The sequence below is a fragment of the Felis catus genome, chromosome B4 (genome assembly GCF_018350175.1).
Source record: "Felis catus isolate Fca126 chromosome B4, F.catus_Fca126_mat1.0, whole genome shotgun sequence".
Lineage (NCBI taxonomy): Eukaryota > Metazoa > Chordata > Mammalia > Carnivora > Felidae > Felis > Felis catus.
Window position 1 is genome coordinate 14,234,709 of NC_058374.1, and position 12,840 is coordinate 14,247,548.

The 12,840-nt window shown below is 42.7% G+C and overlaps 1 protein-coding gene across 23 annotated transcripts in view; it reads right to left on the minus strand.

Annotated features, from left to right (window-relative positions):
- Positions 1–12,840, minus strand: part of DCLRE1C (DNA cross-link repair 1C) — a 95,771-nt gene that overhangs the window by 24,919 nt on the left and 58,012 nt on the right. For 7 of the 23 annotated variants that reach the window (XM_045060917.1, XM_045060918.1, XM_045060919.1 and 4 more), the window contains 6 exons: positions 9,094–9,178; positions 5,053–5,112; positions 2,215–2,270; positions 1,566–1,667; positions 1,096–1,168; positions 773–913 (listed from right to left, as the gene is read on the minus strand). In XM_045060917.1, coding sequence (XP_044916852.1) covers positions 773–913; positions 1,096–1,168; positions 1,566–1,667; positions 2,215–2,270; positions 5,053–5,112; positions 9,094–9,178 — 517 coding nt within the window. Of the gene's footprint in view, positions 1–772; positions 914–1,095; positions 1,210–1,565; positions 1,668–2,214; positions 2,271–3,768; positions 3,848–5,052; positions 5,113–5,815; positions 5,834–9,093; positions 9,179–12,840 lie in introns of those variants that run through there. The other 16 variants (XM_045060924.1, XM_045060925.1, XM_019833971.2 and 13 more) reach the window with 11 other exon arrangements.

The following is a 12,840-nucleotide window of genomic DNA, read 5'->3' on the forward strand; positions in this document are numbered from 1 at the left end:
TCCAGAGCCCGGCACACAGAACCACGGGCAAGGGGACAGGTGAAAACTCCCTGCCAGCCTCATCTGACACCGATCCACCCACAGGATTCGGAGCTCTAGGACAGTGGTTTTCACATACCTTGACCATGACCTTCAGTAAGAAATAGATTTCCCAGTACACACAACAGACATGCATGTAAATGCATGTGTCTGATTCCCTACATAAACTGTCACAAAACGATAATCACTCTGACTGCAAGCAATACACTCAGATGATTTCTAGTTTGAGATTCTTTCTTTTTTTTTTTTAATGTTTATTTATTTTTGAGAGAGAGAGAGACAGAGTGAGAGCGGGGGAGGGGCAGAGAAAGAGGGGGACAGAATTGGAAGCAGGCTCCAGGCTCTGAGCTGTCAGCACAGAGCCTGATGCGGAGCTCAAACCCACGAACTACAATCACGACCTAAGCCAAAGTTGGACACTTAAGCGACTGAGCCACCCAGGTGCTCCCCAAGTTATTTTCAATGCTCGTCACAATCACGAAATTTATTGTGTGACCCACAGTTTTGAAAAAAAATACTTCCTCTGTGGGCTCTTCTCTGCCACCAGGGCTGCCGTGGGCTCCTCCCCTGAGGAGGTGGACAAACAGAGGTGACATCCTACTTCACAGGGGCTTCCAACTTGCGCCACACACGCCCTGTGACGGGCTGCTTCCCTCTGCTACTGGGCTTGGTCTCTGGGGGAGGAGAGGAGAGGCTGGAAGGAACAACAGAAAAGAAAGAGCTGTCACCGTACCTGGATTCCAAACTCCTCGCTCAGATGGGTGAACAGATACTCATACCCGTAAGCTGCTTTGCAGTTCAGCCACACGACATGGTACGGACTCCGAGTGATCCAGCTGCGAACCAGCTCTAATATTCCGCTCAGACACTCCTCCTGGGCGGGATTTTAAAAGGCATTGGACACTTTTAAGAGCATCGTCGCCCCTTCCATTCCCAACAGTCACAGATATTAAGGCCAACGGGGACAATTATGATCTGACTTGTTATTCTACAAACTTCCTACTAAAAATAATGGCCACAGTCCAGTCACCACCCTACTTCTCCAAGGAGACTTACTCGACTAGGAATCTGGTAAAATTTCGGATCGCAGAAAGTAGTATCTAGGTATACACTTTGGATGTCTTTCACTCTGGAAAAACAGCAACAGCAACAATTCGTATTAACCATCCACTGTGAAATAAAATATACGTAAACTTTAAACCCTCAGTTATTTTATAGGGTGTCCCATTCCACTTGGAATTTTTCTGTTAAATCAACTGTGTTGGGAAATGATTGCCACACAATAAAATACACAGATTTTATACATAAGGTTCAATGAATGTTGACAAGTTCACATAAGTACTACCCCAATCAACACACAGAATGTTGCCATCATCCCACCCGAAGAAGAAAAACTTGCTTTACTGTGACACATAATAAACTGTGATTTCTAATGGAAACAAAGGCTTGCATTTGGGGGGTGGGGGGAGGAGGAATATGACTTTGCAGACGGTTCGGTCATTCAAGGATTACGTGAAGCCCAGTACCTGCCCCCAGAATGCAGGAGCTCCATTCTGGCAGCTTCCCCCTGTGCCAATCGGAAGTCTCCCGTGTACAAGACCGTTCCATTATTGCCCTGAAATAAAAACCTGAGAAAGAAATACATCCTGGTGACTTCTAAGTCTCATACAGAATCCTAATAAAGCAAATAAACACTAAATCCATAGCAAATGTTTCCTGCCACACATAGCCACCTCCGATACAGGGTTAATGGGATGTCAGTAGCTCTAAACCACACCAGGCACTCAGCGGCCACCTTTCCCCTGGGGTAGGAAAAAAGCACATACTGGAATACTACTGCAGTGGCAATAGAAATCCCCTGAAATATGTTAGCCCTCTCAACTACAGGAGATCTTTCCTGCACACAGAGAGAAAAATCCATGTGATAGGAAAATGCAAAGTCAACGGAGAAATGGCCATTGAAGACTTCCATTATAAGAAGCCACATTTCAAACTCGATCTTTGCTTCAGTCCCCCAAGTTCAATTTAGAAACGAAGATTAAAGAAATTGCCATCTACATTTTAAAGAAGTCAAGAAATCTGCAGATACTATTTTCTGGACCCTAAAGATTCATTTACATAAATACAACACACATCTACGTAAAATAAAATGGTGAAGTAGATGAGCCCCCTTACATAACTGATCCTGGACAATGACCAGCTGGTAAGAGAGTCACAACAATCTCTTCCTTCTAAAAAGAAAATAAAGAAAAAATAATAATAACAGAAGTTAGTGTTAGGACCCAGCCTAAAAAAGCCCTCCTTAACAGAATATATTCAAGTAGTTCTCAAGAACATGGTATGCCTTTTTTGATTTCCTTGTGCACCAAATCCTGGACACAAGGGGAATCGTTGCCCACAAAGTGACAGTTAAACATACAGTGATTGGATGACCCAGCAATTCCACTCTCAAGTACACACACGAGAGAAATGAAAACTTACACCCACATGAAAACCCATGCACAAATGTTCACAGTAGCACTATCCATACTGGCCAAAGACTAGTAAGAGCCTGAATATTGATCAACCGATGAGTAAATAAACCAAATGTGGCCTATCCACACAGTGGAGTCTTATCTGACCACAAAAAGAGACGAAATACTGATACATACCACAACATGGGTCAACCCTGAAACCATCATGCAAAGTGAAAGGCATGAGTCACACGAGACCACAAGACCACACATTGTACGATTCTACTCATATGAAATGTTCAGATTAGGCAAATCCAACAGATGGAGAGTAGGGGTTGCCATGGGCTGGGGGAGGGAGAAATGGGGAATGACTGCTAATGGGCACAGGGATTCCTTTCTAAAATTGATTGGGGTGATGAATACACAACTCTGTGAATACACTGAAAGCCAGTGACAGGGGCGCCTGGGTGGCTCAGTCGGTTAGGGGTCCGACTCTTGATTTTGGCTTCGATCATGCTCTCATGGTTTGTGAGATCAAGCCCAGCATCCGGCTCTGTGCTGACAGTGTGGTGCCCGCTTGGGATTCTCTCTCTTCCTCCCTCTCTGCCCCTCCCCCACTCGCTCTCTATCTCTCTCAAAATAAATAAACTTAAAAAAAAAAAAGTAATGAACTTCTATCTTCTTTTAAAAAAAGCCAGTGAGGGGCGCCTGGGTGGCTCAGTCGGTTAAGCGGCTGACTTCAGCTCAGGTCTTGATCTCGCAGTCCGTGGGTTTGAGCCCTGCCGTCAGGCTCTGTGCTGACAGCTCAGAGCCTGGGGCCTGTTTCAGATTCTGTGTCTCCCTCTCTCTGACCCTCCCCCGTTCATGCTCTGTCTCTCTCTGTCTCAAAAATAAATTAACGTTAAAAAAAAAAAAAGCCAGTGAATCAGATGGTATATGATATCTCAATAAATTGTATGGTATATTACATCTCAATAAATCTATTACTAAACTAAAAAAAAAAAAAGGAAATAGAAAACACCTGATGTAGCCTGGCCCCCGGTCACCACTGTCCAGTGTACTGTCCTATTTGGGCAGAGCTCTGGACACACCGGCTCGCTATCAGAAGTCTACCATCATTCACTCTGGTGGCCCCTTTAAAGCACGGTCCTGTGCTGAGTGCTGGAGACACAATACGCAAAGCCACAGCGCACAAGAAGACCAGGGTGGGACGGCGAGACTCTGGTCAACAAGAGCTGCCTGCTGTCCCGTGCCCAGTTTTGAGAAAGCCTCTCACCCACAGGAGTGGCGAGGCAGTGAGGCAATTAGAGGAGTCTCGGAAAAGTGTCAGTCAACCGAGTTGTTAGGAACCTTCAGGCTTTCCTTCTTCCCTCTTTACAGCCTGAGAAAGGAAACAAATCTTGGTGACTTCTAAGTCTCACAGAGTCGTCCCTCGGGCAACAATTCAATGAGTACTACTTTCCAGGCCCCATCTCCTCCAGAGAGGAAATGTGAAAAGTCAGCCCCTTCCTGGTGGCAGTCACACAACAGACACCCTATAGAGTTCCCCGTGTGAACAAAGCACTTATACCCAGACCATGGAATGAATATTAATTGGAGTTGTCACAAAAGAGGAAAATACCTCCCAGCCCCAGGAATAATTTGAAGTAAAAAATAAATAAATAAAAGTGTGGTGTCTGGGTGGCCCAGTCAGTTAAGTGCTGACTCTTTTTTTTTTTTTTTGAATTGTTTTAATGTTTGTTTATTTTTTGAGAGACAGAGAGCAAGTGGGGCAGGGTAGAAAGAGAGAGGCAGAGAGAGAATCCCAAGCAGGCTCCGCATTTTCAGCACAGAGCCCGATGCAGGGCTTGAACCCATGAATCTAAAGACCATGACCTGAGCTGAAACCAAGAGTCAAACGCTTAACCAACTGAGCCACCCAGGCGCCCCAAAGCGTTGACTCTTGATTTCAGCTCAGGTCATGATCTTGTAGTTTGTGGGACTGAGTACCGCGTTGGGCTCGGTGACAGAGTGGGTGCCTGCTTGGGATTCTGTCTCTCTCTCTGCCTCCCCCACATGCATGTCAATAAATAAATAAACAGTACATCCGCAGTCCTGCTTATTATTAAAACAATACATTCACAACACAAAAATACCTGCTTCTAAATTTAAGGACAAAAAAATACATTAGATCTACCTGGACAGGGTCTCTTTCTTAAATAACAAAATGAGTCAAAAAAAAAATCAAACTATACATAAATTTGCTACAAAAGCATTAAGCACTATTTTATATCCTGAATATTATGATCAACTTAATAAACGTGACCATGACATCATGTAGAAATATCAACAGCTGGAGTCTTCACCATTAGCAGGTACTACTAGAAAGGAGCAAATCAGAAACAAGTCGTGTCCAAACCTTTGGATGGAGAAGATAAAAAGATCACAAATTTTTCCCCCTACAAACTCATTCAATTGCTGTAATTTTTATTTATAGTTAAATGAACATTCAAAATCACAGAAGATAATCATTTTAGCACTCAATAATAATTCTTTTTAATTATATTTAATATATACTTACCTCGCCTGATGCTTCATCGACTAACGATATCTGGGTAGGAGTTTCAATTTCAATTGATATCTATTAAAATAAGAGATCACACAGACATTATACTAAGTATTTTCACAGTGTTTCACAGCTTTTTGACATCTCAAACACAAAAACGGGATGAAGAGAAGTTCCTAAGCCTCTCTGCATAACAATTTCTGATTTATTTCACTATGCGAAACATTTTAACGGCTTGGAAACGACAGAGCTAAAGCACTGCCTTTCTCATGGCTCACAGGGCAACATGGATTAAATGCCTTATAAACTTAAATATCCTTTGACGCAGCAATTCTATTTCCATGAATTCAATTCTTCTCACTGTGCTGACAGCTCAGAGCCTGGAGCCTGCATCTCTCCGTCTCCGTCTCCCTCTCTCTCTGCCTCTTCTCCACTCACTCACTCTCTGTCTCTCAAAAATAAGTAAACATTGAAAATAAAAATTTTTAGAGAATTCAACTGTTCTCCCTGCACCTCCCCATCCCTAAACTCCTGTTCCCCACTCCCTATGAACTTGAGTCTTTGTAAAACATGTGGTCATGTGTTCTACATGCTTAGGTTTTGTGCTGCCGAACTCAGCCTGGGGCCAGCCCCAAGTCAGTCCATGAGGTATTGGCCTAATCCACAGAGCAGAGGGCTCCACGGTGCCCTTGCACAGTTTACTAGAACAGCAACTAGCATGAGAGGCATTCAGTAAGAAGCCGACAAATGAATTAACATAATTTTTCATAAAACTTACAGTGATGGGAGATTTGGATGTTAAGAATATACTTGCATTCTGGAATAAACACGCTGCATCCACAATGCACTGTTGTCTACTACTGTTAGGTTCAGGTAGCTATTACCTTAGTTAGGATGTTCACATGGTCATATATCAAATGGCCTTTCTCCCCCATGCACTATCATTATCAGTTTTGCCGGCAAGGTGAGCAGCTTCTCTATTATATCCTATAAAAACTCATCTAGTATGGGGACTGTCTGTCCTTTGAACATTTGGCAAAATGCACCTATAAAACCATCTGGACCTGGGGCTTTTTTGAAGAAGTGATCTTTGTAAGTTGTTTTAATTTCTTCGATGTTTATTCAAGTTCTCCACTTTTCTTGCCTCAATTTGGTATTTTCTTGCTTATCTAGATTTTTATCCACTTTGTCTAAACTATCATACTGTCATTAATTTTCAAAAACTGCATTACTGCTATTAATAGTTATTTTCCTTTTTATCATTCCATATTTGTATATGCATCTTCTTTTTTTAAATCAATCTTGGCGGAAATATCTCTCTATTCCTCTAAGGATGGGCGTTTACTTTTGTTAATCTTCCCTTTTATTTTCTGTGGTGGTTGTCAGTCTCTGTATCGCTAACTTGTCCTTTTATCTTTACTATTTCCTTCTTCCACATATCCCTACATTTGCTTTTCCTTCTATTGAGTTGAAGTCCTATTCCATTTAATTCTAGTCTTTGTTTTCTCGGAAATGTACTTAACGCTATCAACTTCCCTTCAAGCACTAATTCAGCAGTGTTCCACACACTTTGATGTGTCGTGTTCTCGCTGTCCATCAGTTCGAAGTATTGGATGTTTTTCTTTACAATTTCCTCTTGCACCTAATGGTTGTTTATTGTATGCATTTAGTTCTCATGTGTGTGGGATGATTTCAGCTCTCCTTTTTATCTGTGACTCCCAGCATCACTGCATTGTGGTCAGAGCACAGATCGCTAGGACTTCTTACTTCTTTTGGGACACAGGATATGGTCAGTTGTTGTAAATGTTCCACGTACACCAAAGATCTTGTTTTCCCTTTGGGTGTAAAGCTATGGATTGCTATTAGTTCCCATTCATCATGTCCTTCGAATCTTGTGTCTTCCTGTCTCCTTCATCTCCAGTCTCTCCGAGCGGCGTGGGAAGTGCTCCAGCTACAACAGTGGGGCCGCCTGGTCTTCCCCAGATTGGGAGGCGGCCCTTGTACCACATCAACTCAGCTGAGTGGGAACTGTCCTAGAAGTCCCTTCCATGTGCACCTCCAGCTTGGGGCTGGCCCCAAGAAACTTCCGCGTGAGATCTGGAAGGCCAAAGAGAAGCAGCAACCTTTCTTCGTGCTCTGAAGCTGCCAGAAGTTCTACTCAGCTCATGCACGCTGAGGGTCTGACGGCTCAACCCGCAGACGCAGGGCAGAACCGCGGCAACCCCCGCCTTCGGCTGCATATCCTCCGCTTCTTGGGGGGCCCGGGTCAGGAGTGTGCAACTCGGCGGCAATAGGGGCGGCTACACTACAGGGCTGGGAGGAGCGGAAGACAGACGGGGGTTCCGGTTTGTCTTTGTAGGTTCCAGCGTCTCTCCGCTCTTCATTGCTTGCTCAGCTCCCCTTCCCCACAGCTGGCAGGGGTGAACCACAACAACCCCAGGCTTAATACTCAGGCCACGGTTACAGCCTTGCTGTTGTGTCCCCCTGCAGAGTGGGGGCGGACCCCACCCTAGCTACCGTCAGAGGTGGAGGCTGAAGATGCCACGCCTGCACCAAGAGTGTGTGAACACACTTTTTGGGGAGAGGAGGGCAGTGCCCCAGCTGGGAGGAAGTGGCTCTTGAGGTGACAGGGGATAGGAGTGAGTGGCCCTGCTTTCACTGGGGTTAGCGGGTGTGCCGGGGCTTGCGTGGTTTCAACTTCAGGTCAGCGCGGAGGGAGGGGCAGGCTTTCATCAGCCTGCGTGGGGCAGACGTGGAAAGAGGATGTGAGAGTTGAGAGCTGTCAACAGACAAACATCAAACAGACTTGCTGACATCTGTTCAGACTTCTCTGCGAGCTCCCACAATTATTTAAGGCTTAATCCATACAGTGAACCCTGGCTGCACTCCCCCTCTATGGTACTCTCTCTCAGATCGAGCCCCCGGTGATCAGTTATGACTTTATCCACTTTGAGGCTATTTTGTCAATTGCATGTAAGCTCACGTCTTCCTGGTCCATTGTTCCTTGTGATAGCAAATAACATCCCCCTTGAAACTTAAGGTCTTTTTTTGCCTTTGATTCTATTTGGTATGATAGACAAATTGCCACCCTGGCATTTTTAGTTTCTAATTGTTTAGCACATCTTTTCTTTTCTTTTTTTCCATTTCAACCTGCATTTATCTTTTTGGTTTATCTAAGTCTCTTGTAGACTAACACTGATGGATCTTGCTTATTTTTGTTAAACCAAACTGAGAAAACTATTTTGAGCAAGAATTGAAGACATATTTACAGTAATTACTGTTATAACAGAACTTTTCCTGTCATCTTCACATTTTCCACATACCATTGTTTTGCTTCCCCCTTTACTATCGACCTTCCATTGGACAGATCCAATTTACCCTGTCAGATTCAAAGTTGCCCGTCCTATTTTCACTCCAGTCATCGTCCCTTATGATAACCCACAAACTATGTTCATTTTTCCTAAACCATGCCATGACCTGCATAAAAGGATTTATCAATTGCGTCAGTAAACATTTTATACTTTGAAGTATTAAAATACAACTCAGCAAGGGGCACCTGGTTGGTTCAGTCGGTTAGGCGTCTGACTTCAACTCACATCATGATCTAATGTCTTGTGAGTTCCAACCCTGCGTCAGGCTCTATGCTGACAGCTCAGAGCCTGGAACCTGCTTCGGATTCTGTGTCTCCTTCTCTCTCTGATCTTACCCCACTCGCACTCTGCCTCTCTCTCTCTCTCAAGAATAAATAAACATTAAAAAAAATTTTTTAATAAATAAAATACAACTTAGCAAGAGTTAATGAGACTAAACCAATAAAACTAAGACCCCAGATCAAACCGTTCAGAGATAAGAAAAACAAATCTGCAACAATAAAATGTCGACCTCTTCTAAACTGATGAATTACTAAGACTAAACATCAATATTGTAATAAATGCGGATAAATGTAGTGTAGGAGGAACTGCGCTGTGAATAATCCCAACATGTTGTTCAATCTACCTTGAAAAATATTTCCCACTTGAGCAAAGGAATTAGTGCCATTTGAAAAATGAAACTTACAATTCGTTTCTCCCAAAATCTGTACCTCGGGTTAGTTAACAACAACTCTTTAGTAACAGGTGAACAGTATAAACAAACCTTCAAGCTGAAAGGAAGAAATTTAGAAAAGCTGTTTCAGTACAATCCAAAAGGAACCATCTGGGTAACCAGAAAATACATTTCATCATATTATCAGTTACCTCCAATCATTCAGAAACTAAGCTGGCTTAAAAAGCATCAGAGCAGGGGCACCTGGGGGGTTTAGTTGGCTAAGCATCCAACTCTTGATTTCAGCTCAGGTCATGATCCCACAGTTCCAAGAGTTCAAGCCCCACAATGGACTCTGTGCTGACAGCACAGACCCTGCTTGGGATTCTGTCTCCCTCTCTCTTTGCCCCTCCGCTGCTTTCTCTCTGTCTCAAAAATAAACAAATAAACTTAAAAAAAAAAAGCATCAGAGAAATTCCCAACATCCCACCAACTGTGACTATCTCAGTCCCATCACAGCTGCAAAAGGGGCACCTGGCCAACTCAGTGGGCACAGCATGTGACTCGATCTTAGGGTTATAAGTTAGAGACCCATGTCTGGTGCAGAGAATATTTAAAAATAAAAATCTTAGGGGCACTTGGGTGGCTCAGTCGGTTAAGCATCCGACTTTGGCTCAGGTCATGATCTCACGGTCCGTGGGTTTGAGTCCCACGTCGGGCTCTGTGCTGACAGTTTTTTGTTTTGTTTTTTCAATATACGAAGTTTATTGTCAAATTGGTTTCCATACAACACCCAGTGCTTATCCCAAAAAGTGCCCTCCTCAATACCCATCACCCACCCTCCCCTCCCTCCCACCCCCCATCAACCCTCAGTTTGTTCTCAGTTTTTAAGAGTCTCTTATGCTTTGGCTCTCTCCCACTCTAACCTCTTTTTTTTTCTTTTTTTCCTTCCCCGCCCCCATGGGTTTCTGTTAAGTTTCTCAGGATCCACATAAGAGTGAAACCATATGGCATCTGTCTTTCTCTGTATGGCTTATTTCACTTAGCATCACACTCTCCAGTTCCATCCACGTTGCTACAAAAGGCCGTATTTCATTCTTTCTCATTGACACGTAGTACTCCATTGTGTATATAAACCACAATTTCTTTATCCATTCATCAGTTGATGGACATTTAGGCTCTTTCCATAATTTGGCTATTGTTGAGAGTGCTGCTATAAACATTGAGGTACAAGTGCCCCTATGCATCAGTACTCCTGTATCCCTTGGGTAAATTCCTAGCAGTGCTATTGCTGGGTCATAGGGTAGGTCTATTTTTAATTTTTTGAGAAACCTCCACACTGTTTTCCAGAGTGGCTGCACCAATTTGCATTCCCACCAACAGTGCAAGAGGGTTCCCGTTTCTCCACATCCTCGCCAGCATCTATAGTCTCCCGATTTGTTCATTTTGGCCACTCTGACTGGCATGAGGTGATATCTGAGTGTGGTTTTGATTTGTATTTCCCTGATGAGGAGCTACGTTGAGCATCTTTTCATGTGCCTGTTGGCCATCCGGATGTCTTCTTTAGAGAAGTGTCTATTCATGTTTTCTGCCCATTTCTTCACTGGGTTATTTGTTTTTCGGGTGTGGAGTTTGGTGAGCTCTTTATAGATTTTGGATACTAGCCCTTTGTCCGATATGTGTGCTGACAGTTCTGAGCCTGCTTCAGATTCTGAGTCTTGCTCTCTCTCTGCCCCTCCCCCACTCACGCTCTGTCTCTCTCCCTCCCTCTCTCAAAAATAAACAAACATTAAAAACAATTTGTTTTTAAATAACAAAATAAGGGGGACCTGGGTGGCTCAGTCTGTTAAGCATCCGACTTCAGCTTAGATCATGATCTCACAGTCTGTGAGTTCGAGCCTCATGTCAGGCTCTGTACTGACAGCTCAGAGCCTGGAGCCTGCTTTGGATTCTGCATCTCCCTCTCTCTCTGCTCTTCCCCCACTTACATGCTGTCTCTATCTCTAAAATAAACATTAATAAATAAATAGAATAAGAATAAAATAAAATAAAATAAAATAAAATAAAATAAAATAAAATAAAATAAAAAGCTTTAAAAGAAAAAGTGCACAGACTTCAAGCTGTATTACAAAGCTGTAATCATCAAGACAGTATGGTACTTGCACAAGAACAGACACTCAGATCAATGGAACAGAATAGAGAACCCAGACATGGACCCACATACATATGGCCAACTAATCTTTGACAAAGCAGGAAAGAATATCCAGTGGAATAAAGACAGTCTCTTCAGCAAATGGTGCTGGGGAAACTGGACAGCAACTTGCAGAATAATGAATCTGGACCACTTTCTTACACCATACACAAAAATACACTCAAAATTGGAAGAAAGACCTCAATGTAAGACAAGAAGCCATCAAAATCCTCAAGAAGAAAGCAGGCAAAAACCTCTTTGACCTTGGCCACAGCAACTTCTGACTCAACACATCTCCAGAGGCAAGGAAAACAAAAGTAAAAATGAACTATTGGGACCTCATCAAAATAAAAATCTTCTGCACAGCAAAGGAAACAATCAGCAAAACTAAAAGGCAACTGACAGAATGGGAGAAGATATTTGCAAATGGATTATCAGATAAAGGATTAGTATCCAAAATCTATAAAGAACTTATCAAACTCAACACCCCAAAAACAAATAATCCAGTGAAGAAATGGGCAAAAGACATGAATAGACATTTCTCCAAAGAAGACATCCAGATGGCCAACCGACGCATGAAAAAATGCTCCACAGCACTCATCATCAGGGAAATACAAATCAAAACCACAATGAGATACCACCTCACACCCGCCAGAATGGCTCACATTAACAACTCAGGCAACAACAGAGGTTGGCGAGGATGCAGAGAAAGAGGATCTCTTTTGCACTGCTGGTGGGAACACAAGCTGGTGCAGTCACTCTGGAAAACAGTATGGAGGTTCCTCAAAAAATTAAAAATAGAACTACCCTACAACCCAGCAATTGCACTACTAGGTATTTGTCCAAGGGATACAGGGATGCTGTTTCGAAGGGGCACAAACACCCCCATGTTTATAGCAGCACTATCAACAATAGCCAAAGTATGGAAAGAGCCCAAATGTCCATCCAGGGATGAATGGATAAAGAAAATGTGGTATATATATACAATGGAGTATTACTCGGCAATCAAAAAGAATGAAATCTTGCCATTTGCAGCTACATGGATGGAACTGGAGGGTATTATGCTAAGCGAAATTAGTCAGTCAGAGAAAGACAAATATCATATGACTTCACTCATATGAGGACTTTAAGACACAGAACAGATGAACACAAGCGAAAGGAAGCAAAAATAACATAAAAACAGGGAGGGGGACAAAACATAATAGACTCTTAAATATGGAGAACAAACAGGGTTACTGGAGGGGTTGTTGCAGGGGGGATGGGCTAAATGAGTAGGGGCATTAAGGAATCTACTCCTGAAATCATTGTTGCACTATATGCTAACTAACTTGGATGTAAGTTAAAAAAATAAAGTAAAAATAATAAAATAAAGTAAAATAAAATAAAACGAATGTGCATGGCCAAAGAATAAATCAAAAGACTATTCTTTTAAATTTTAATAAACATGAAACATTTTAATGAACACAAATTCATGAGAACTAAGATCCTTAACCCAGCATGTAAACACAAAGTAAATTAATTATGCATGCATTATGTACTTACTAAGTGAAATTCCTCCCAATTACCAAATGTACCAGTAGTCATCCCTA